Source organism: Cyrtonyx montezumae, unplaced genomic scaffold (genome assembly GCF_038088225.1).
Source record: "Cyrtonyx montezumae isolate F1298 unplaced genomic scaffold, pur_monq_1.0 scaffold_2, whole genome shotgun sequence".
NCBI lineage: Eukaryota > Metazoa > Chordata > Aves > Galliformes > Odontophoridae > Cyrtonyx > Cyrtonyx montezumae.
Window position 1 is genome coordinate 1,442,428 of NW_027071936.1, and position 26,612 is coordinate 1,469,039.

The window sequence follows — 26,612 nt, forward strand, 5'->3', positions numbered from 1 at the left end:
TTCAGACAAGTCATGGTAATTACATCATTTAATTATTATTTGGAGCTTTTTCTTCTTTCTGGTGACGCTCTCTGAGCTATATTGATACACGGCTCCCACAAAAGTTTCCTGAATGGATGCCATAATCTTCCCGTTAGAAGGAAAAGGAAAGGGTGAAAGGAAACACCCAAAGTTTCATCAGGAAAAGCAAATAGACAAAAAAAAAAAAAAAAAAAACAACAAAAAACCCACCTTAATACGTCTTATTATGCTGTGAAAGTTTTGGCTTTCTTTCTCAACATGCAATGCACACTCAGAGGCTTTGAAATATCATGTGCTGGTGTGCATTGCAGTAGGACTTGACAGACATACGTGTGAGCCATTTTGGTGATCAATGAGTAATAAAAATTCAATTAATAATCGACCTGAATGTCTCTCATGTTATTTTCAGAAATGTACAACATTTCTGAATTTAGCATTTACGTTAGCTGCATTTCACGCACCACCTTCACATATAATTCAAACAAAGGGACCTCTGAAGCCTCCAGCCACCACAGAACAGACCTTTCCCAACATCCCATTAAAAATGTCAATATATACGTGGAAAATATATTTCTTAAGGGGCAACTTAAAATCGTACCATATAAGGCAAGTGAGTTCGTGGGCAGCTCAGTGAATAACAATGTGCCTAATTATTTGGATTACACTGTCACATAGCTGCTAGCTCTCTTGAGACAAATTTTCCAAATTTTTTTAAGCATTTTAGATGGATGAGGTAATAGTTCAGCACATTCCTTCCTGACAAGTTACATGGTTAACTGTAATATACTGTAAAGAGAATATAACCACTGAATTGCTTGTATTGGTCATAATTAATGCAACTATCTCTAATGTTAACATTCATATTCATATCATAAAAATGTGAATAGAGTACAAAAATATAAAATAAATAAATAAACCAGTTACATTAACAGATGTAGCAGAAAAAGACTCCATTATTTACTGAAAAAAACCTTATTAATTATTTCTAGAAAAAAAAGAACATTGAAATATCATTACTTTGTTAACACAGCCTGCATAGTCCATGGAGTTGAAAAAAAAAAACAATTGGAGCATCTTACATAAGTAGCCTGCCTTATGTGAATAATTTACAGCCTTCCCAAAGTGCAGCCTAAAATATATACATATATGCTGCAAATGCAATTAAAATTAATATATATATTTGTACTTCAGGCAGGAGCAGCAATATCTAAAACCTTTCATCAGATCAGACTCTTAATAGTACACACAGCAACATTATAATCTTTGCTGTTGTTTCTAATCACAGTAATTCCATCTATTGCATGGCTAAAACAAGATGCTCAGATGCATCTCATCTTGCAAATCCATGCAATTCTCATCAAAATGATTAGTCATAAAACGTAGATCAGAATCTGTTAGCTCAGGATTTTAATGAGTAGTTGAAATGAAAAAATGCAACTCTCTAATTCCATCTTGATAGTTTATGCCCAAGTACTTAACCTTTCCAAATGATATCACCTATATATTTTGAAGATCAACAACAGAATAACAAGTAGGAAATCATTCTTGTAATTAATTGTTACTGTATTTGTAAGGAAGGAAGATAAATTCTTAATTTGTTTCATATTTAGCAGCCTTTTTCTCTTCCTTTTCAAGTTGCTATCTAATATTAATAAGATAGTTGTTGGTAATTTCTTTTGGAAATTTTGCAATTTGCAAAAAGCAGCTGAACTCCAACTTACGTATGAAATACACCAAACTTAGGAAATCACATATGCTTAAAAATATTAAAAACTTAAAAAATAAGACTTTTCCAACTCTGCTCTCCAAAATCTATTTTCCACTGACTATTTCACTTGCATCGATTCCTCTCGTGCAATAAGGGCAGACAAATTTGATCCAACTGCATTAGTAACCCTCAATGGGATAAGTCAATATCCCGAATAAGATACTGCTGACACACAAAGATAACGTGCAAATCTTAAGACAGGGGAGTAAAGGAAATTATATATACAATGTAAAACTTGTAAGAAAACAGCTTAGAAATCAATATACTTTAACAACAACAACAATAACAAAAAGAGGGAGAGATCTTTGGAGTTAAAAGGGAAAGGCATAAAAGCAAAAGGAAGATCAGCAGGCCAAAGAAATCACTTGGCTGCATGCACTTTCAGGGAAATGACAGACCTCACTGTCTACACTGTCAGCAAATCTAGGGGCTGAAATATTTTCAAAGTCAATTAAAAGTATTTTGTTAGAGGGGGAGGGGGAGAACCCACTGACAAATAACATTTTAAAACCCAGTCTCGATCTAAAAAAGAAACAAGTGGTACTAAAAGGAGATTAAAGAAATTTCCAGGATATTAAAACAACAGTCTAATAATGTCGTCTAACTAAAACAAACAGTTTGAGCTACCATATTTATATCTATTTAGAGAAGTTAAAATGAAAAATACAACTTTTGTCTGGAAAATTCCTTTCTGGTCATTCCTTAAAATGATCCTTTTTTTTTTTTCAAATATTAGGAATCACCAACATTGACAACAGTTGAGTTCAGCAAGGCACTGCATGCGACAAGGCCAATTCCAGCAAAGATAAACACGTTCTTGTGTTGCTTTGAGTGTGTAGATCTGGATTTAACAACAAAAACAACAACTAACAGTGCTGTTGTTAATTCTAGAATCCCAGTCTTGCCTCCAGTCTTCCACATGCTTTTTCCACAGGGCATCTCAGTTCCACTATCAGGAACCTGCAGTTGAAAGCAAAGCTTTCCTTTCCCACATTACTACTTGGAGAGAGGACTGGCAGAGAATCATCCCAACTTCTGCTCTTTGGTTCAAGAAGTTGTTCTGTTGTTTGCTTTTCAAGCCAGAAATTCAGGAGTACAATTACATTTCCCCCTTTGCTTCACTGTTCATTGTTAAGTAAAACTTAAAACTGTAAATGAAACTAACACTACCAAAGCTTTAAAACAGTGACCACCTTCTATTCAGAAGTAAATAAAATAAAAAATAAGTTAAAAAGCAAGCTTGAAATGTCATACCTGTGTTATGGCCAAGTCTTTCATTGGAGTGCTGCGTAAGGTCAATTGTCCTGTCAATTTGAAAGATTTTTAAGTCTTCATCATCTAAGGCAATATCTCCCCAAAAGACAGCTTTAAATAAAAAAGAGCTCAATTTAATTAAAGAATTTATTTTGACAACAAAACCAATTTGAAGACTATATTGCCATGTTACAAACCTTAGGAAAATATATGACAAATATACATTTACATTATATACTTGTTTTTTATTTTTATACAGAGGAAGAAAACTATCTAGGAAAAAGATGAATGATTTGTTTCAGTATTTTCATATATTTTTACAGGCTAGTTTATTTAGCAATTGCATAAACAGCATCATACAAATGTAGCAGTAATCAATGAATAAACTCACCCCAAATCTAATGATTTCTACATGTGAATACATCAGAGGAGACTAAGAACCACTGAAGGATGTTAACATTTGAAGTACAAAGATAAAAAACAAACAATTCTGAAAAAAAATACAATCTTTATTTTCTTGACATCCTCCTGAAAATGAAACAGATTTGAAGTCATTTTCCACGTTCCAATTAATTTGTTTTACAGTATGTTTGCATCAGAGAACTGATACGTCAATCTGTTTTCTTTTAGCCTGACTGGAAAAACAACAACAAGAATATATTTTTCAGTACTGGTTTATTTCTATTCTGTCCTCACTGTAAGGATTTCTTCAAACACTTAACTTTCTGAATTCCATTCTTTTCCTCTTCTTTTCACTCTTTCCTAAGCTTTTTTGGTGTGTTTCTTCTTTTCTTTATTCCTGTTCTTTTTATGTCTCCCAGTTTTGCTTCTTTCTGACTTTTCAATAGTTAATTTATCTCCCCTACTCATTGAGTAAAGGTACATGGCAAGAACCTTGCCCATCTGCAAGAATTCAGGATCTATACCTTCAGTCTTCCATCACAGACCATTTTCTGCTGAGATTGTATCATGAAATCTCCCTGCCTACTCAAACTAATCATTAAAATTGAACTCAGTAAGCCATACCTTCAGCTGTTAATGAAGTCAACAGAGTATTACCACAAACATGAGCTCAAGTGATACCCTCTCCACTCTACTTTCATTCTAACTGATTCTAAGCACTAACTGCTCTTCTTTTACTGTCATTAGGTCAGCTCTTTATACATATGTACACGTAGTGATCATTCTTCAGGTAACATTTTTTGTACATTTCTCTTACAGTAAAACTTTATTTTCTCTTATTGATTGATGCTACACTAATAATTAATTAATCAAATTCATACCTAAAAAAATCTTTGCTTAAGTAAAAAATATGTATTTCCACAGAACTCCCAGATATCACATTACATCTTCATTTGTCTACTTTTTATTTTTATTTTTTAACTCAAGGCAAATAGAGGGAGAAATCACATTCAAAATTTCTTTTGTCTACCTTGTAAAATATCTTTTAGCAATGAGAAAAAAATAGAGCACCTACAGAGAGTTCAAAAATGAAAAAGAATTTTTCAGTTAAAAATGTAAACATCTAAACGTATTTCCTTATATATATATATATATTTGCATTAAAAGATGTTCATTAGAAACAGCAATTATTTGAGACCATTTCTGAAACTGTTCAATCAATTCTTGTACATTGGTGGAATATTCTCCATCCAAGGGTTGCTGTTTCCTCATGTGTACATCAGACAGATCCTTCCTCTGGCTATCCTACCCCTAGGAGTGACAGCTTTTACCATCAGGTCAAGAAATAGAGTTAGTGGATGCTCTAGTTCACTTTTGCTAAACTTTTCCAGGAAAATAAAAAAGATCTCAAGCTGTTAGTTTTAAACAGTGAGGGGAGAAAGTCTCTGCTTCTGGAGTTAAACACTATTTATTATTCCTCTTAGAACAATCTTGTAGAAATCACCAGTGAATGTCACCCATAATAGAGGCTACTGTATAAGCACAATGAAAAACTGCAAAATCTGATGCAAAGAACAGAGAAATTATATGAGGAAGAAGCTATTTTCACTTTAGAAAGACACCAGCAGAGGTCACACAGGCTGTCCAGATCAAAATGACTAAGTGCTAAAAATTAACGTGAAGCCCATTTTAATTTCCTGGTTACACTGAGAATTTACAAGATGAAGGTTCTAAATTAACAAACGTTGCACTCACAGAGAGAAACGTATCAGCAGAAAGCACAGTACATAATACTGATGTATAAACATGAAATGAAACCTGAAGGAAAATTGAGCTCTAAACAAGTACGTGACGTAGAAAAAGATTGAGTGGAAAATATGCCCTCTCCAGTTCTGATGATCCATCTTTAGCACTTCTGCGTGGTGATAATCACTTCACCATGAAAATACAAATTACAAAGACTTAAGCTGAATTTGTCTGACAAACGCATTGAATTCCCTTGCACAGATACTAAGCAAAGTATCTTACTCTTTAAGCAAGGTGCAAAAACTGATTGCTGGAAAACAAAGCTAGGGTATTTTTTATACATCTGGACTGATGGCTAGAATTAGCTTTGATAGTAACAGAAGTAAATAATAATATAAAAAGCCAAATGTAAGCAAATAATCTTTGCATCCAGTAAGATTTTCTAACGCATGACATAACTAAGAGAAACATCTTAAGAAAGAAATATATGTGATAGCTTGTAAAGTATGATGGAATATTTGGAGTTTTCTTCAGGCTGCAGCTGTTTTACATGAGTCAGTGCCATTTAGTAGGTCAAGTAAAACTCCAACAGGGTAAAAGGCAGAAATGTGGAGAGAACTAACACAATGAACTTCAACAGCAAAATAGTTAAGTGCCATTTTGCTTACACTGAAATTAGTCTGAGATATTCTGAACTAATTTCACTGCAACTTGAAAGAAATACTCCTGGCAAATGAAGAAAAGCTGATAACTTTGCTTTTTTTAAATAGTTCCTCTTTTTTTTTTCCAGTGAAAAGTCTATATTTCTCCCTTAAAAACCTGAAGCAGAAACTCACCTGAACATTAAAACAATCAAATAAGAAGGAAAAAACCCACCAAGACCAAAAAACAAAACAATCACCACTTCTGTAACTGTTAGAACTATGCATTGTTGGTTTTTTTCTTAATGTACTTTTTCTTAATCTATTTTTTTATATTATCTATAATTCTTAATCTATTTTTTTATATTATCTATAATTCTTAATCTACTACTATCTAGAGAAGATTATTCCTGCCTCCTGCCTTACGATTTTCATAGCCTGAAACTATCTGAAGAAGTTGCTTTGTATATACTTCATCTTGTCACACACCAATTTGAACCTTACGGAAAACAAGCAGAGGATTGCTTGGGTATGTTAGGTATGCTGAAGACTGTGCAAAGAGCAGATTTGGATTTATTAGATCCCTTCAGGAAACTTCTGCCAGAATTGGCATATTCAGCTGCACACCTCCTATGCTCTTCACAGATATTTCAGCCATAAGCTGGCGTGAGAAAATTGACACAAAGCTGATAACCAATTTTGCTTAACATGCCAAAAAAATAAAAATCAAAGCAACAGAGTAGAAGAACTTCCAAAATGATCCAAACAAAACTATTGGTTTCAGTTTGCTTCACACTCTCTCCTAATGTCTACTCAGTGATCGGGAAAACTTGATGTTTACAAGCAAATTTCTCATTTGATTTGAACGTGCAGGAGTGACAATAAACTTGGGAAAATCTGTTGAAAAACCTCAAATCTGATACAAGATATGTATACTTCTTTACACTAAACATCGTACTGAATTTTATACAACTTCCCTTTTCTTACTTTTCGAGGCGAGAAGGTGGCTTTGCTTCATTTACATTTTATACAGGCACTACACTATACATTTAAAAAGATTCAACTGGCAAAGAGTATACAGACACGTCTTTCAGAAAGACGACCAGAAATTCACCCAGTAAAAGTTTTCCTATCGTAGTAAAGGAAGATTATGCATATATATACATTCTCTGTTAAGACAGAAAATGCTCTCCAACTACAGATGCAGTTCTGATTTCATGCAACTCAAAGCACTCAGACAAACTTTACCTTCAAAAAGGCCTGATAAAATTAAGAGACAAAATTCTGATACGCAAGGCGGTTAGGCTTGTTACATGCAAACAACTGCCTCACCATCAAAGAAATAAACAGGAAAATAAGTATACTGTAGAAGACATCCACCATCCAGAGATGTGTATCTTAATGATACCAGTCAAACAACGTTATTGATAAGGAAAAATAAGATTATTACTGACACAGAGATCAAGTAGAGGAGCTTCAGCTAATTGTGGCAACACAAACTATTATCACGGATAATTAAAATCTATCTGTAAAGCTCTCTTTGCTAAAATACTCTCTTCCAAGAAGACCATCCCTGCATCAAGTATCCACAATTCTGGATGAATAAAACACAGTACTAAGAATATGAATTATTAAAAGATAAAAGGATAAAGAAAATGCATTAGCATCATTTTTATGGGTATTTACATGCACAGTACGCATCAACCGTCCTACAGATTTGGGACAAAAAGGGTTTTCATGACTTGCTAGAAGATGGTCAGAAGTGACAGAGCACAAATGAAGTCACACTGTCCAATTCACAGGGCTGTGTTATGCAATAGAATGGTTAATTCTGGTATTAAAACTACTGATTAGCATAAAATCCTTCAAAGTACATGCAGAAATGTATTCACTACGATGGAAGAAAATCATTATCTACACCAAACAGTTTCATGGCTCCTACAGCTATTAATTTTTAAAACAAAAACTGTAAGCAGCCATTTTTAAGTAAAATATATTGCTGATGGTATTTACACTGATATTAGTAAAAAAGTAGAAAATGCAACATGCTTGCTACTAGACTGCAGCAGCACAGCAAAACCAATCTGGCTGTATCTTGGGCTCACTAATTAGCACCCAGCTACCAAGGACAGCTCTACAAGAACGACACTGCGGTAGACTACTAAGATCCAAAAAGCATTTCCATAACGTGCTTTGTTTTTTGCTTACTTTGCAGGCTAGAAAAACATTTAACTCGTGGGAAGTGTTATCACGTTTGGACAACTTCTGAAAACAAGATTAGAAAAGCTAATATTGTGATGAGTTAGGATACAATAGCTGGAATTTTTTCTTTAACTAAACGAATTAGGCAAAGTGGGAAGTAAACTGTGATCAGTTGCATAGGTACTCCCTTGTTCTGTCAGCAGATGCAGAATTGTGACAGAGAGATTACTCCTGCGTTGAAAAGATGCCAAAGAAGGGATTAAGGCAATTTTAGAAGGCATTTTAAAAGCAAAGACTTAGATTTTGGTATGCTAGAGGGATTGGAATGCACAGGAAGTTTACGCTTCATCCACTTCAGAGAAGATGCCAAGAACTGACAACAAAAATATCAGAATTAAATGAAAGGTAAAGTATAAATCTCAAAAGCTTTTAGCTCCTTTTGATGCGAGGTAGACCACCCAGCTCTTTTCAAAATCTGACCAGTAATTCATGCAGCAATAGGCACCCAAAAGCACGCTGGCCCAAGTTCAGGGTTCATCTAAATCTCTAAGTGCAGCAGTTCCAATTAGCAGCCTCCTCTACAGCTGAGTCATTGAGTATTTCCCTGCAACAACACAGCTATGTGCATTACTGTGCATCTCAGTGAGTCATTTTGTGCCATACAATCCATTACATGGCTTACATAACTGCCTCCGCAACTCTGAATAGAAAAAAAAAAGGAATTCTGTGCTAAATGACTGAAAACAATTCCACCTCGCTACGAAAAAGGGAACTTCAACTGCTGTAATTAGCTTGATCTTGTATTCAAATCACTTCCATGTTTTCCAGGATCTTCAGGTGCAATATACTTTTTTTTTTTTTCAGAAATCATTAAGACAAGCACAAAATAGAGCAAGTAAAATGCAGAAGGATCTCAAATCCCACCACAAGCAAAGGACTGCATGCCACTCTATCTCACACACTGTATGGTAACTTCAACCGTAACGCTAACAAATGTCATTGTTACCACACAGAGATCAAAGAACTTTTAAAATAAATTTATAAACTGAAATTAATTTACTCAAATGTTTTATAATCATTAAAATCTAAAATCAGTTTATTTTTATGGAACAAGAGTAAACGACACACACACACACAAATATTAAATAAAACTTTAGCAACCTTAAACTTTAAAAAAGCATTACCAGAGAAGCAAGAGAACCAATTTTCACATATCCCAGTAGAAGTTCCTACATTAATTTCAGCAAGCAGTATTTTCAACTCTGTGCACAACTCTGGGCAACTGTTAATGAAAGTTCTTGATTTACATGGGAAAAAAAAGTTGATGTAGTCACGTCTGAAAGGGATACAACATCTCTGGACTTGCTGCTTCTATATTTCTACTTAATGTAAAAGTAAATGATGTAAAATAATAAGAGTTACATGCATTTTTTTTTCTGATGTGTGCAAGTGAAATTCACCATTCAAAAGAGCAAATGCATGAATATACAATAAAAACATTATAAAACAAAGTACTGTCCCCTAGGTAGCTGGAATATTTTCCCCTTAATTTGTCTCCCCAGATTCATCACCAACATTACATGGAAACTTAAGTCTCTTTCACCTATTAACATAGTTATACCCAAAAGTTCAAAACATTAAACCTCAATAATATTGGAAGAGGTACAAATAAAATGTCATCAGCACAGGAATATCACTTGGATGCATCTGCTAACTTGAGTGGTACTGCTTTAGAAGCAGAGATCTTAATGCAATATTCTCAAACAGCCAGCGGCACAGTTTTTCCTTTTTAGCATCATTACCACCCTTAATTTTTAGGTGCTGGGATTCATAGGAAGGTCAATGGCAAGATCCAGCACAGACCAACTTACAGCTGCAGAACCCCTTCTATGATGGGACGCAGCATTTCACTACAGCTCCCTCATACTGTTCTCTGTACAACACAAGTTATTAGTGTTTGACTAGACAAGCATATAGAAGCAACCAGGTCTGATCCAACTGTGGACACAAGAACAGCTGTAGAACATGAGGCAGGAGAGCAGAAACCCGCAGTGTTTCACTGGGGTAAATTTTTCACTTACCAAAAGAGACATATATAGAGCTTAATCTTTATCAAAGGAGGTAACAGTCTACTAGAGATGTTTCTCCATGGCAAAGCACATTGATTCACAGATATCCACTTCCACTGAAGTGACAACAGCTTCTATATTGTTCTTAATTTGAAAGTAGTACATCTCCAATTATTTATTTACTTACTCTTTTCTAAATTTATTTTTTATTTTTTAGGTTTTAGACTGTGGTAAGATCCAAAAGCGAAGAAAAATCAAAAAATGAGCTTCTCTTAAGAGGAGTTATCAATCACTTTGAAAGAAAAGTCACAGAAATGAACTATGGCTCTGAAGAAGATAGAAGTTTGCTAAATGTATAAGGGAATCAGAGCTAAATTTTCTCGATTTTATATATGCAAGAGCCATATCTTTTCTGGGCTCTCACTGCTTCCACCACTGGGATAACAGGAGCAGTGAGGGAAATTCTGCCTCAGAAGGCTGCACATCAGCCCTACAGAAGCCATTGCCTGAGTATTTGCTGAGCTTTCATTTAGCAAAAACAGGTTGTGGTTTTACAGGATCCTGGCATAAGAACTGGTCGGAGAGCTGACAGGTCGTGTTTTTTTTGGCTGTCCTTTTTCATCTGAAAACATTAACAGCTTTTATACTACAGCTAGCTTTCTTAAGAATGGTGAAAAAATACACCTGAAGGGAAACTATTATTTACGATATCACAACAGTTTTACTGGGTTAGTTATGACATGACCACCCTATGAAGGTGTAGTATTCACCTTCATTTTAATTTCAAACTCTGAACAGCCTTACATTCAAGAACTACCAGGTTAATGGATATGATTTCCAGGAGAAGGAACAGACCTCATAAGGCAAAATGATCAGTATTTAAGTGAAAACTGCAACCATAAAACCAAAACCGAAGAAGTGTTTTGAAATTAACAAGAGAAATTAAGAACAACGTTGAATTAATTCAATTCCTTAAAGAATGGAACGACACAAAACTTTAAAAATAAGTTCTGAATTGAAGAATAAAGAAAACTCATTGCAAAGAAAGTTGTCCGATTAAGTATGAAACTATGAAACAGTTGTTAAGGTTGAGATGGACACAGCAACTGCTACAAGACCTTCCCAAATATATATGACCTAGGCATTTTCATCTGAATACCAAGAGAACAAAATAGAACCATAAATAAATTACCCAATAATACCCTGCACAAACTGAAGGAGTAAAGTTATTATACTCTGACTTACACCCACATTAATCAACTTGATCTACATTATGCAGGGTATTGTACAACACAGCTGATGTCTTACAGCTTTCTCTGTGTTGTTTTTGTTGTGGCTTTTGTTCATGTTTTTGGTTGGTTGTTGTTTTCTTTTACTCATACTGCTTAAACTTGAGGTCAAAATAGCTTCTTTGAGTTCACAAAATAAATTGTATTTTAGAAGTGAAATATCATACCTTTCATTACTTTTTTCCACGTAATTAACAACATCTTTTTGCACAGAGAGTAGACTTACGTGTTTTTAAAATGAAAACTATACTTTCACCACCATGAAACAACTGTGCATCCTTAAGCACAGCACTGAATTCAATCGATTTAGCATGGTTATTAGAAGAGGAATCATTTTCTGGTTTCACTTAGCAGTTATTTAATATTACTTTCCTTTTAACCTAAAGGTAAAATAAAACATAACAAACTTTAAACTTACATGCAGACATGCTCCCAGCATAAAAAAGGCACAGATGATTCACCCACACAAATGCCTTTGGGGAAAGGATGAGGTTTAATGTGGAGTTCTCAAAACACAAATAATATTCCAGTTAGATGATTTTGATGATTCAGTCTTAAAGCCTAAGAAGAGGAGGAAGGTAATAGCACTGACTGAAAGTAAGAAACTGCAGCAGTTATCAAACAAACCACCAGGAACTGGAAACAAAATTCATTTCATTTCCCAGTCTTTTTTTTCTTCCTTCTTGTGCTCAATGCATATTTGTGTAACTTGGGAAGATCAAGTGGGGCTTTAATATCACTAGTAAAGCTCACCTAAAGAAGTCCTGTGACTCAGAAAACAGAGGTACTTCAGAAGTTAGGTAGCAGTACTTGCAAGGAGTCTGGACATCTTCAGCCTGTCCACTTAACATGCATGGGCTCTTTTAAGAAATGCCTGTGATACAGAAATGGTAGCAAGGGAAAAACACCAAGTGAAAACCAACACAAAGCAGAAGATGTGAGATGCCCATTCTGGAGCGAAGGAAATCAGAATTGCAAATCCAGTCCACGCTTTTCTACGCCTCCTTTAATCACAGCATCACCAGGGTTGGAGAAGACCTTCAAGATCACCCACAGTCCAACTGTCCCCATATCACCAATACTTCCCACTAAACCATGTCCATCAGTACAACATCTAAGCGTTTCTTAAACACCTCCAAGGACAGCAACTGAAGCCAGCTTCCTGGGTAGCCTGTTTTAATGCCTCGCCACTCGTTCAGTGAAGAAATCGTCCCTAATAAGCAACCTAAACCTCCCAAGGTGCAACTTTAGGCCATTCCCTCTTGTCCCGTTGCTAGTTATGTGGGAGAAGTGGACAAACCTCACCTTGCCACAACTTCCTTCCTGGTCACTGTGGAGAGCTACAAGGTCACCCCCTAAGCCTCCTGCAGACCAAAAAAACACAATTCTCCCAGCTGCTCTCCCTAAGATGTGTGCTCCTGACCCATCACCAGCTTTGCTGCCTTTCTCCGGTTGTGCTCCAGGGCCTCAATTCTTGTAGAAGGGGCCCAAAGAAGAAAAGGTATGAGCACTCAATTGAAAAGTAGAAAGAAGCAAGAAGATCAAATTAAATTAAGCACAATGAAAGACACAGTTACAAAGCAGAAAAAAAAGTAGGTGAAAGATTGGGGCTATGAGAAAGATGGTTACTATAAAGAAGACAAGAGTCTACAGAGCATTTCATTTTTAGCTATCTACAATGAGTGTGTTATTTTTGGAGATTAAAGTATTAGTGAGGAGAAAGAGCAGAAAAGGCCAAGACAATTTCAGACTTCACCTAACTGGCTGTGTTTTGGAGGATAACACTAAAATTCTTCTGATGTTTTTCCACTTTTCATACCTCAGAAAAAGAGCTAGGTTCCAACCCATTCACTGGAATAGAGATATCAGTGAATAGGGAGGATTTCAGATAATAAAATCCACTTGAAGGATCAAGAACAAAAATAATAAAGCACTCAAAATTTATTTAAACATGCTACTGAAGGCTCGGGGCAACAATCTTGGCCACAAGTTCTTTTTTAAAACTTCAGCCTTTAACAGAAAATTACTGTTTCTGTTAAACACAGGGAAGAGATTTGTATGCACTACTGAATTTTCTTCAGTGTTCATACTTCTGGAGAGTAAAACAACCAATTTCTAAGAGAAAAAAAAATGCATCAAATAAGTGGAGGCTATTTTTTGACAATTACAAATTACAAATAGGCCAACGCAGAGTAACCTTAGCACAGGAGCATATTAGACGTGTGGTTTCCAAGTCTTGAGCCTTCCAAGCAAACTTCCAAAGTTTCTCTTGTTCAAAAGGCAACCTTGGGAGGGCCACGGTGCACTTTTAAGAGTTTACAGTGCAGTTTTAAGAGTAAGGACACTGGTCTCAACATGAAGGAGGATGGTCACGGTCATCAGAGTGCATTTATTGAGTTGCTGCATTGAGAGGAAGCAGCAGCAGCTGTTTATGGATTTGGAAGATGACCCAGAAGAAGGATTATTTACAAAATATAATAACAATCGTGAGAGTTAAGGTATCTCTCTTCAGAAATATCAGTCTCCAAGAAATGCCACAACCGTAATGTCCTTGCTCTATTGCAGTGCTGAAGAATGTTGTGACTATGAAGCAGAAGTGAATAAGAAACTCAATACTAGATGAGAAAACTCCCTTAGTATTTTTCTTACACGGTGATAATAAGAGGATGAAGCAACACATTATTTAAAATTTGGCATTACATTATGGGTTCATAGCTTCATAAGGTTGGAAAAGACCTACAAGATCATCTAGTCCAAATAATATATATAATAATCATATCACCTCAATGTTATAATGTAGCAGCACGGATGTACGTGAAAATCTTTTCGTGCAATACCTTTTCCTTGTATGTGGGAAATGAAAACTGTATTTCATTTTCTCTTTGATATAAAATTCCAAGTAGGCTAAGCAGTACCTCTAAAACAGAAAAATCCTGATGAACCATTTGAATGCGACCAAAGATTTGTACAGAAAGACAAACGGCACCAAAAGGAAAGCACATATCTGAGGGATTATCTGGCATTCAGGATCAAGGTTCTCACCGTACCTCAAAAAATAAATGTTCCTCCATTTGCATCATCTTAAGTACAGAATTATCCAAGTATACACAAATAAAGTTTTATGTTAAGCTCCAGAAGTGATTACCATTATCAACTGCAGCTTCCTGTTTCAGTAATTTTTGTCATGAAGCTTACTTAAGTCATTCCATTTCAATTTTTAGCACATCATTCTACGACCTGGCTCAGAGGAAGAGACAAGGAGAGGGACTAAACAGCTCTTAATGTTGCTTTTTTTGGCACCGATCCTGTGCTTAATACAGCAAGTTCTGGGTGCTGGACCAATGTTATTCTATATTCCTGTTCACATATTCAACAGATGTCTTCTACCAGAGCTTTTGTTGCTGGAGCACAAATTCTCATCTATACGGCTAAAAAGTTGAGGCAGGGTTGATTTGCCCCATATCATCCAATTTTTTTCAAGGCTTAAAACAAAAACGATAAGCTATTATTCATCACAATTATTTTTGCTTATTATTGTTACAGAATAGTGGTATTTTTTTCAGCATTTGTAATTTATGGAGTTTGGAGAGTTAGGTTTTTTTTTTTTCCATCTAAACTCAGCACAGCTGCTGATTATTGTTTGGACACAGCAAGTAAAACAGAAACTGAAAAAAAATAATCCCTTGAGTTAACAAGGCAGCAGTGGAAAATCACTGACATTTCCTAACACTTAATATCAAGTTATTAGAATTCAGTGCCCTGTACATCTGAATCTTACATAGGTTGATTTATGCAGTATTTTTTTATTTTTTATTTTTAGCCACAGTAGTACGTGAAACAGAATCACACAACCATTCCAATATCTTCTGTCTTCTGACAAATCCAGTGAGACCATCTCAGTTTAACGTTTACTCCCTCTAAAGGAGCACTGTCCACCAAACCAGTGTTGCATAGCTGCTGAGAGCCTTCATAAATCCTTGTTCCTAAACAGCAGAGTGTATTAGCCTCTTGTATGAGGCACGTTGCACACAGTCCAAACTCCCTGGGTTTTGGCACTTGCTATTTTAAGTCTCATCAACAGAATTAAGGGGAAGAAGAACAGCACAGCTTAAACTACTTCCCATTCCTTCTGTTTCTTTGCAAGTCCGCCTTTACCTCCAACTTGTGTGGCTGCAGTGGTATTGCCACGCTGAGCTGCCTCACCATTGATGAGGTTAAAAGGTGCCTATTTGCAGTTGTATTTTACACAAGCACCTAGAGCTTGCTACACTTCTGCAACGGATTATCAGAAAAAAAAAAGCAATCCAGTAACCAAGGTCACCTACAAATGTTGTTATAAACTAGCTCGTGTCACAAAACTGTAGCTATGTAGAAGTTCAACTAGTTTCTCCAAGTAAATATTACACCATTAAGCTTCCCATTCACAGGAAGTCAGCCTCATGCAGTTCCTTGTTTTATAAGGCATTATAGCTTAGGTGTCAAGCAGAAGAACTAAAGGGTCAGTCCAAACAGTAGATTCTGACTTTTTCCTCCAAGTCTTTTCTTCTTTTCCCTGCCTTCATTACACTGCTGCAGTTCCTTTTGTAATGCTTACCTTAGGATTTCTTAAAGTGCGTTGCAACAGGCCTGTGTGTGATCAGGAACACTGTACCATACCTCAGTCCATTCACCATCCCACTCGTGGTCACAGACATTGCTTCCCCAGTCACATCACAATTGCACCTTTCTTAATTACAGATGTTGTTAGCTCCAATGCACAAAAGATGGATACAAAATATTTAATGCCTATTAATGTCTGTTATTGCACTTGTGTTTCAATTAAAAGAGATATTACTGCTTAAATTAGCATCAGAGTATTTTTAGATGTCTTTTAATACAATTCAGCAGCTGGAAGAAAGGTTGTGAGCCAAATATGACTCTTCTAGCCAGCTCACCCTGGGCCTAGCATGGCCTGCTGGTCATAAGGGGTGTGCCTTTTGAGCAACACGATGCTGGCCTCAAATAACCTCTTAACATATCCCTGGAAATAGGAATTACACAATATCTGCAAATACTAAGCTTCCTTCAAGCTCACAGAAAATACAGAAATTTAATACAGCTAACTCTGAGAAAAAATATGCCAAATTAAATATTATAGTTTTCTGTGGACTGTTATTTGGAGTCTAGCAAAGGCATTTAAGGTCTAATATTTCAAGATTCCTTGACTACTGAGAAACCGAACATTTAATATACTTTTCAACTCCTAGATATTCTTCATTTTTAATTTATTCTGTTATGTATTCAAGGCAAAATGTTCCTTTTTTCTTTGGTTTTTGGATTCCAGAATGCTCAAATAATATGCCAGGGCAAGTAAGATTTCAAATGAATGACCCTGGGCCACTCCCAAAGCTTTGAAAGGAATGCCAGCCATCTGTCTACATTTTAAATTTTCTGTTTGCAACTAAAATAGCCACAGGCTGTCAGTTTATAGAAAGGTATCTTTTTGAAGCTATTTGAGGAAGGGTTATATGACAATACGTCAGACTACAGATTGGGAACATGAGTACTGCTTCAGGTATTAGAGCTCCTATTGTGAAAACAAATGACTTTAGGGTAGAAAGCATTCCCTAAGAGTACGACTCTCAAAAAGAAAACAGTCCTATCACATTATTTCTACAATAAATACATCTAAGGGGAGAAATTATAAATAAATATGCAATATGTCAATGAGAAGCACCACCTTCACAATTATAAAGGTTATTGACATTTGTAGTTTATAATTTTACGTAGCAATTGTCTTGCTCTGAGGGTATATTTCATTCTATCTCCAGAAGAGGGGGGAAAGTACTTCAAAGATATTCATTTGCTTAATGCAACCTGTAGAAATAGATTAGCAGAATCTTTTAGACATTTCACACTCATTTTCAACTGCAGAACTGGTTCACTAATCAGAACTAAGAAGTAACTAAAAGGTAGAAGACAAATTAGAGATAAATAAAGAATGCTCTCACATAATCTGAAAGACACAGTGGGTAAGAAAAACAAACAAACCTCTCTACCACTTAATAGTCTTAATGGCTTAATAGATGGGGCTAGTGGTTCTCTGGGGTTTTTTTGTGTTTGTTTTTTTTTTTTTTTTTTCTTTTGTTTTTGTTTTATTTTGTTCTACATGACAGGCAAAAGGAAGAAATCTAACTCCTAAATTGTGGAACTACCAGAAAACTGTCTTCATGACATCCTAAAAACTCTATTAATTCTGATGAATGTCTCACAAATTCATGAATGCACAAGGGACGTTCCAGAGAGCTGTAAATGACCTAAACCAAAGTTTGAGAACAGAGGACATCTTCATGTGCTAAAATGATATCATTTGTTTTCATAAAACATGGGAGGAACATCTGGCAGGACAGGAAGGAATTCTGGAGCTTTTTAAGACATCAGAGCTGAAGTTCACTGGAGGGATGTGGGATCTGGCGTATTTTTGGACCACTTGTTTGGCTTTAGCAATGGGATGCATCACATTTCTCATACTTAGAGAAAACAGGCTAGAACGTTAGAGTCCAAACCTGAATGAAAAGGATTGCCAGGTTCCTATAAATCTTGAGAACATATAGAAGATTAAAGAACAGCGAACTGTGAATTTAGAAGGGATTAAAAAAAACAACAACAAACAAACTTGAGCAGCAGGCAGCAGTGTTATAGCATCTGCAGCAATGCCATTTGGAAGAACACAACAAAAGGCTTCTGAGTCACTGTAACCAATATTTCTATTCCCAGCGCTATGCTTGGGTGACTGGGCTGATTCAATCTATTTGTGGCAATTGGTGATGCCTCAAAGGTTATTTATGGCACCTAAATAAATTATCTCAACAGAATGAGACAAAGAACTTCAGAAAATAACACACTCAGCTAACAAAAATCCTCAAAAGCGAAACACAGCTGGGACTCCTCTCGTTCCTTAGACTGCACAGAGCAAAGAGTAGTGCTAACTGCTGGAGAACTGCAAGTGATAACTAAACCATGCTCAGTGTCTCCCAGGGCCCTCACACAGAGCTATGCAGAGCTCTCACGTGCCACCTCTCAGAGAGGTTTATGCAGCGTCGTCCTCCAAAGTGTAACACCAACCCCCAGCTCAGAGAAGTAACTACTGTCAATAAATCAACAAACGCATTTTCTTCAAGCGTGGAATCAAAAATTATTAATTCCAGCATCAGGAGAATGAAAATAACTTTTCTTCCTAATGAAAACTTTTCTTCCTAATGAACTTTTCTTCCTACAGTTTTCAACCTGGCATAGTTCAAAAAGAGAACTGAAATTAAAACTACCATTTTGGTTGATTTATCTCACTGGGCTTTTCCTTTATGCAGCTCTCCACACGTAAATGCCGAGCGGGTGAAATCAGAAATGATGAAACATGATAACGTAACTAAGAAACTAACATACCTGCTATTTCTCCAGGTTAGTTTCCAGTCTTTCTGTCCAATAATACCCAACTTACAATTCCAGTCATACATCCAATCACATTTTTTCACGGAATACTGAGAAGTTCATTGTTCTAAAAAAAGAGCACTTCATAAATACAATAAAAAGGTTTTGCTCTGTAGTTTCGCTAATGCAGAAATTTATAACTGGGTGAGTAACTGAATTCATAGCCCTGCTGGTAAAATCAAATACATCATATGCAACTTCCCCCAATTTATCAAGATCCATTTCAAAACATGCGTGTTCCCTTCACTATTCCTAAGAAAAACTTTTCCTGTGATACATCTAATCTGAAGCAGACCTTGCTTAGCTGGCTTGAGAATTTTATTTTTCAGGAAAAAAAAAAGTTCACATTACCTCTCAATTTTCATAAACCAATACCACAAATACAAATGCAGAGGCCGTTTCCACTGAGAGAGTTTAAAATATATCAAGTCACAGTCTACAATTTTCTGACAGCATTACTGGAATTCCTGTTGTGCAGTAAAGTTCTGTAAGAGCATTTAACTGATAGCATATTTCACACTACCGGATAATAGCCAAGTTAAATCAGAATGAGTGAAGCTTCACTGCACAGAAAGATATATATGGCTATAGATTAAAATTACAAGCAACGTAGTATAGATAAGAGGATTCTTTAAGGAAGACATAATGACAGCAGGAGTTAACTTATCTGATAAACTTTACACTTGGGAGATAAAAATTATTACTCTAAGACTTCTACATTGCTAGGTTAATATACAGTTTTGATAACGTGACTTCTTTGATTTGGAAGCTATGCCATGATTTATGTCAGAAAATCAAATGTTTCTTCCAGACGCAATTAAAACAATTAACTCCATATTATTAGCATCAAGTAAAACCAGTAAAATTGAGATGATTAGAATGACCTTCTGACAAAAGGAGCCTAAGTAGGATGAATTATCACTCAGCTCTATCTCTTTTCTTCAAGCACTAAATCTTAGCTGTAAGCTATAGGTATATATAACCTTTCTCAGCTAGAATATACAGAAACTTGGAAGACAAATCAAAAAATGGCACGATGGGCTGCTATAAAACTGACATGAGAAAGAAGGGTCATAAGCAAAGACTGATCTGTACTTTTTGTTCAGCTGCATCCACAACAATCCAAATCAACGCTAGTCACGTAACTCAGGTGAAGATGTTCACATGTTTACAGTATCTGTGTATACATACACATGCATGAAACTGCCAAGACTGTAGGTCATGTTATGGGACACCTAGGAAAAAGACTCCTCAAGGGGACTTCAGGCACTGAAATCCCAGAAAGAATAGTTTGGTCTGACAGCAGCCAAGAAGCCATGCGTTTTTGACTCAACTGGCCACTGAAAGGAAATGCTTGTCCATCTTGCCAGACTGCGCACATCTCTGATCCCTCTTCTCAGGAAACCATCAGTGGGGATTTAACTGAATAGAAGCAACCAAAACCACTTATGAGCTACTTACTGGATGCGGAAGTAAACCATGTAGAACTATTTTTAGTGCAGTACAGTGGCCAGAAAAAAAGTAAACTCTTCTAAGAGACGGATTGCATATAAGCATGGTAATTATTTTACCTGATTAATAAATAAATAAATAAAAAGCATATTGGAAGATCATATTGGAAGATCTTTCACATTGGAAGATCAGGCTGCTTTAAACTTCTTTATCTCCGAAGGCAACGTGGTACTCCTCTAATTTCTCTGAATGGATGTGACCAAATCAAGATGCCTTTCTAACAGTAGACTCAAATGTGCAACTTTCTATGCCTTTAGAGGAAGCACTGAAAAAGAAGGTTTTTGCTGTTCAGAGCTCTTATGCAACACTCCTTTTTTGTAAAACATCCTACCACGCTTAACAAATCTAACAAATGAATCCCAGCAGTCACACAAAACAGTTTCATAGGATGATTTAACCAGCGCACAAACACACAGAACATTTTCATTCTCACTGTTTAGTGAGAGGTCAGTGTAAACACATCAAGGAGACAGCCTATGTTGCACAGATCTGGCTTCTGTTGGCTGTCCCTGATGCCTGACATTTAGCAGAAGAACTTAACTTCATCCAAAAACTTTGAGGCATTTGTGGTGATCAGCAAGAGTCAGCAAGCGCATTACAGCTGACAACAAAAGCTGTCATCATGAGATGCAGCCTTTCCTCTCCAGACCAGATTTAGTACCAGCTGGAATGAGTTCTGCACATTAACATCAAGAGTTCCCACTACTTTCTAATTTAGACCTTTGAAGCACCCAAACAATGATATCTCGTATATAGAAAATGCTGAAATGTACAATCCTGAACAGAAATGACAGTGCACCTGGTTTTATTTGGCTCAGATGCCTTGACATAAATACGCATTATTTTTCTGACTGGCACAGGAAATGACAGTAATCTCATGATCACTGAGTTCAGGGTAATCACAGAAAAGACACACAAAACAAGATCTGACTTGTGAGAAGTTATCTGAAGAGCAAAAGCCACTTGGATATACACGATGGGCAGACAAATGCACAGTTTTGATCTGCTCATCTGTGCTCCCGCTCCCCATCTATTTGATCCAGCCAACTCATCTGTTACTGAAGCAAAACAATCTTTCAGGAATGGCATCTTTGGCATTTTTCTGCCCCAACGGGAAAGAACAGAACTTTAGGAGTAATTCCGTGTGATGATAATCAGTGAGGTGAGATTTCAAAGACGGGGCACTGTACAAATGATATTATTAATGCACCACTGCAGAAGGCATTTACCAAAAATGCAACTCCCAGAAGCGCTCTCATCTACGACAGATAAGTGTTAAAAGCAAAAATCCCATGTCAGCACCCAGCAGGGAAAAGAGAAAGCACATGACTAGGTCTTGTATTTGATTTGTTTGGAAGACAAGGTAAGCTGGGTTTGGGAGGTGGAAAAGTGTAAAAAGAAAGGAAAAATCATTTTATGACTGTGAAAGACAAAATGTTGATCAGGTTTTATAATGCAACAAACATTTAATGATATGTAGCTACCCAAGATGACTGATTTCCTCACAATAAATATTAGCTAAAGTACTGCACATATATCTTAAAGATACGTACACATCTTTTCCAACATGAACTGTGTCTCTTTCTGTGAGTCAACTGCTCCTATGCTACTATGTATTATGGCTTCAGCATTCTTTGTAATGTAATGATATAAAGTTTTACTTATTTTTTCTTCTCCTGAGTGCTTGGAATTTCCTCCGTGCTACCCAAGGAATATAAAAACTGTCTTCCAGTTAGTTTTTTCTTTTAATAAAGAATCACTTCAAAAGATTTTCTTTCTTTTTTAATCTACGCAATACCATCTGCAAGGATAAATAACAAGATTTTACTTGTAGTAAAACGCCTTGACAAGCAAAACTCTCAGGGATGCGTAGTAAAACATCAAGGAGGTTGTTTAATGGTGTATTTCATTTTATAGTTTTAAAGTGTCAGCATATCATCAGATACTGAAAGAGTCGTATACTGCAATCCATTAAGTGGTAAACATTTTTGGCATTTTGTATATTGACTTCTGCTCCATTTCTATTACTTTATCCCTCTCTTTTTAATTAAAGCATAAAGGATAAGATTGCGTCTGAAAAAAAAATTGTTGCCTGCAGGCGAAATGTGAAACTTAAATTTAGGTATATGTAACACAAATAGAACTGGAAAGAATGTAGTCCACGCAAATGCATTTTACCTACTAGTTTCATTTTTAGTATCTTTTACATCATGACATTTCAGTCTTTTCCTACTATGCTCCACTCACTGAGAAGTTTATAAGCAATAATGGCACAACAGTTTTGATTTTTTTTGTTCTTTTTCTCCTACAAAAGTTCATTCCACACTACCTGTGTCTAACGCAAATTCAAGTATTCAATATCATTAATTAAATATTTAGAGCATCTTTTTCTCCTCTGCATATTTACACATTTTGGTACACTATTTCAGTAAAAAAAAAATAGGCAGTGGTAGGAAGCATGAATGAAGAAGAGTGTGTGACATTTACAGCTAAGTGGCAGGATGCAGAATACCAGGAAGAGGTAACTAAGTCAATGGTGAGTGCTTGCAAAATGCAAGCGAGTCTGGCAGAGCCTGATTCTGTGCTGTACTCGGGAAACTAGATAACAAAAGGTTGACAATGTGCGCTCTGCTCCTTAATAGAAAAGATGATATGAGATAGGTTAACAGCCAAATACTCACATCGTGTCTTTCCTGTCCCACAACAGACAGGAATACCTGGCAATACTAAAATGTCACGGTGTTTTGTTTGGAAGAAAACTTACTTTGAACTGTACACTGAGATGAACATTCATTTAGATCAAATTGATGGTTAAAACTACTCCTAGAGAAAAAAAAAAGAAGCATAATCCATTAAGACAATTTTCTCCATAACTGCTAAGTATCTACCCACTGTCAGACATCACTATGAAGACGTAAGGCTATCCCACTAGTAAATCACCCATATGGTTTTCTGAAACAAGTCTGCCAACAGACCTTAACTAACGAATCCAAGAGAGAGAACAGTCAGGTTGCTTTGCAACATTCATGATAATGCTTACTTTTTCTATTTTAAAGCTACTTTAAAGTAAATTCCTAGTTTTTGCTGTAAAATGTGAGGACAGCCCATTTCTGATCACAATAAGGCCCACACATCCATCATCAGGGTTTGAAGCCTATGAGATGCAGGACGCCATCTGGCAACAGAAGAAAGCTTTTATCCCAGGGAGGGAAATAGCCCCTGGAGTGAAACACTAACTCCAGCAGCAGTCAGGGTAGCCCTGGCCCAATCTATTTCTATCTCTTCTCCCACCCTGGAGGTGGGATCTCTGCCACATATTTGCTCCCCCAGAGGAGGCAGAAGGGTTGCTGAGACTATGGTTTTATGGAGCAAGCCTGGCCACGCTGTCTGCTTCTCCAAGTTTTCCCAGGAATTGTGAGAATCTTTTCTCCCAATCAGTATTCAAGAGGCCGAGGAGAAACACTTAAAGACAGAACATAGGACCACACTAAGCCTAAGTAGCATTACTTCAAGTCCACTGCCAGCTCCCAGCATAACGTGATCTAATGGTTCAGTGGCTGCCTGGGACTCCTTCCCTGGAACAGCCACGTTTAGGCACTATTCTGGCAAGCTGACACTGTTTTCCTGAGTAAAAAAAAAAACCCAAAAAACAGCAAGTGTGCAACTGAGCTGTTTCAACTCTAAAAAAAAAAAATTGGATGGGATTAAGAAAAAGGTGTTTCTCTAGCTCTAGGGCCTTTTCCCTTCCAGATTACAAAGGCTTGCAACATAACAGCTTCTATCTTACCTTTCCCCTATAAGGCACAGGAATCTCCCAGTAACAAACACGATAGGCAGCCTAAGTACAGGTGTAGGAATCTACATACAGTGCATTTGTGAGCAGGACTTTGATCCTCTTTGTTAAGGGACAGGGGGCACAATGATGATCTACCACAGACCAGGCCACCTGCGGTGCAAGAAATGCAGCTTCAGCAGCAAAGCCCAACTTCGTTCTGAAACATGCAGCTGAAATCCAGCCTAGAAGCTTTTGTGGCCAGCAGACATTATCAATTTGACTAGAAGGGAGTCTGTGTAAAATGTGTTGTGCAGCTCAACCCCCTGCCCAGCAGATGTGTTGATGCTAAATAAGCAGCAATTTTACTAACAGGTTCACCAGAGCCTTCTTCACAGCACAGCCGGAACAGCCCAGGCCTGCCATGTAAGGTTGTATTTCACTTCCTAACAACTATATTCAAAAGCAAAATGACAGCCAAAATAAAGCTTGGGTCCATGTAAACGTCCAGGGAAAATAGCATGATTTATATTATATCAATCAGCAATTTGGTACAAATAAAAGAAATGCTGAGGAAATGGGGGTGATGTTCTTCCATGCTTATTCTGTTCGATGTGCTTGACCATACAAAAAGATCACAGACAAAAGATTGTGAAAAAATTCTGTTTGCCATTTAACTTCAGCTGCATAATACAGTGTAAACATGATTCCTTTCCTTGGCTAGCTCTAATTGTTGACTACAAAAATATAGTATTGTAAATTACAGTGTGTGTAAATTTCCATGCAGTTTGCAGATTTGTCTTTGATGCCCAAAGCAACTGCTGTGCTACAAGCAAATCGCAAATGAATGGACAGACAGGAGAATGGCTATAAATGTCCAAAGAAAATGAAAGAAATAACATTCAAGGCCAAATTAGGACTGCAGTTTGCAGGCTTTTCTCAGCTTGCATTATGTCCTAAATTATTTTCCATGAGCTTAGTTCTGTTTTTCAACGTTCTTAATCTTATTGCTTCAGTTCTGTGTTTCTATGTATTCTTTATTCTGGGCTTCTGGAAGTGAAGGGAAAGTTTCTGCACTGATTTGAAAATATGTAAACCCCCACATATTTGATTAGCTATCAAAATAAGAATCATTCTTTATTCCAGAACAATTTTTACTCTCCCATCTCAGCAACATCACCAAATGCCTTCCATACTACAGATGGTTAGCAATAGTTTCAAAACGCTCTTTCTTTCTCATCTAATTTTTTTTTCAGGTTGAGAAGAAAGCATCACTTGGGTTTGCTTTTCTTTGGCACAAAACATAGACTATTTTTATGAAAAGGAGTTAATTGTTCTTTTCATCCAGCCTTTCTTTTTGTAAGGAGGAATAATTGCAGTCTAGCACTTGTCATAGCATGTTCACTTTTGCTATGAGGATAAAGTTAGTGTCAGGCCCCAGAGGAAAAAGAGACAAAACAAGAAATGCCATAATACAAGGAATACATTTGTAATCGTTTTCCTTTAACACCATCACCTGCACCTAAAGGGAACAGACTTGTTTTTCATAACTGAATATAACTGCATGGCACATGAGCCAAGTCTTCTCTCTGCTGAGTTAAGAACATCTTTTAGAAGTCTCCAGGTCTAATAACAGAGGCTCTGAAGAGCTACCAAAAGAGGAACAGATAAAGAAAACACCTTCGGGTATGCTTCAGTAGCTCTACATGAAGTTTTTTTCACTCTGCTTGTATGTGACCCCTGAATGCTAGTAATTGGACAAACTTCAAAGCAATTATTGCAGTTGTGAGATAGTTTATCCAAGGATTGGACCCCTCAGCCACCAGTGAATTTGACTCACACAACACACGTTTCGTATTCCAGGAAATATTTGAAAAGGATGCCTCAGTGGTGTTTTTATTTCTTCTTTCATAACCTATTCTTTAAGTTGAAAATATGAACAACCTATCAAATAGGCATAATAGGGGAAAAGTGGAAACAAGGAAAACCGCTCACCAAATTAGCAATTGTGAGGAAATAAACAACAGAGAAGAACCGTTCATCAACAGACTGTCAATTAGAAGAAAGGCTGAGAAAAATCTGTGTAGCATTAATTCAAATACCAGCCATGTGAACTCACAAAGTACGCAGGCACTGGCACAATAAGCTTTAATGGTACAGAATACCCAATTATACAGAAAGATTGCGTATTTTTTCTGAACTCAAGAGTTCAGATGAACACACCTAGTCTTAAGCTCCTGAACTCACCTTCTGGCAAGAATAAACAGACAGAAAGGCAACTGAGGCCAAGGCCAAGCACAGGTATCTAAAATAGGAAGATCCAGTGACTACCACCTCTCTCTTTCCAGTCATTACAGTAGGATTAAAGATGACCAGCTTGTACTAAACACTTCTCTTTCAAAAGGTTAAAGGAGATGAGTATTTCAGTGTGTTCCCTTCTCAATATTTTTCAGTTGCAATACAGAATAC

The 26,612-nt window shown here is 36.5% G+C and overlaps 1 protein-coding gene across 1 annotated transcript in view; it reads right to left on the bottom strand.

Moving 5' to 3' along the window:
* The window catches only part of TLL1 (tolloid like 1), a 114,748-nt gene that overhangs the window by 60,102 nt on the left and 28,034 nt on the right, over positions 1–26,612 (bottom strand). Inside the window, exon 2 of the mRNA XM_065736220.1 lies at positions 3,044–3,154. Coding sequence (XP_065592292.1) covers positions 3,044–3,154 — 111 coding nt within the window. The remainder of the gene's footprint in view (positions 1–3,043; positions 3,155–26,612) is intronic.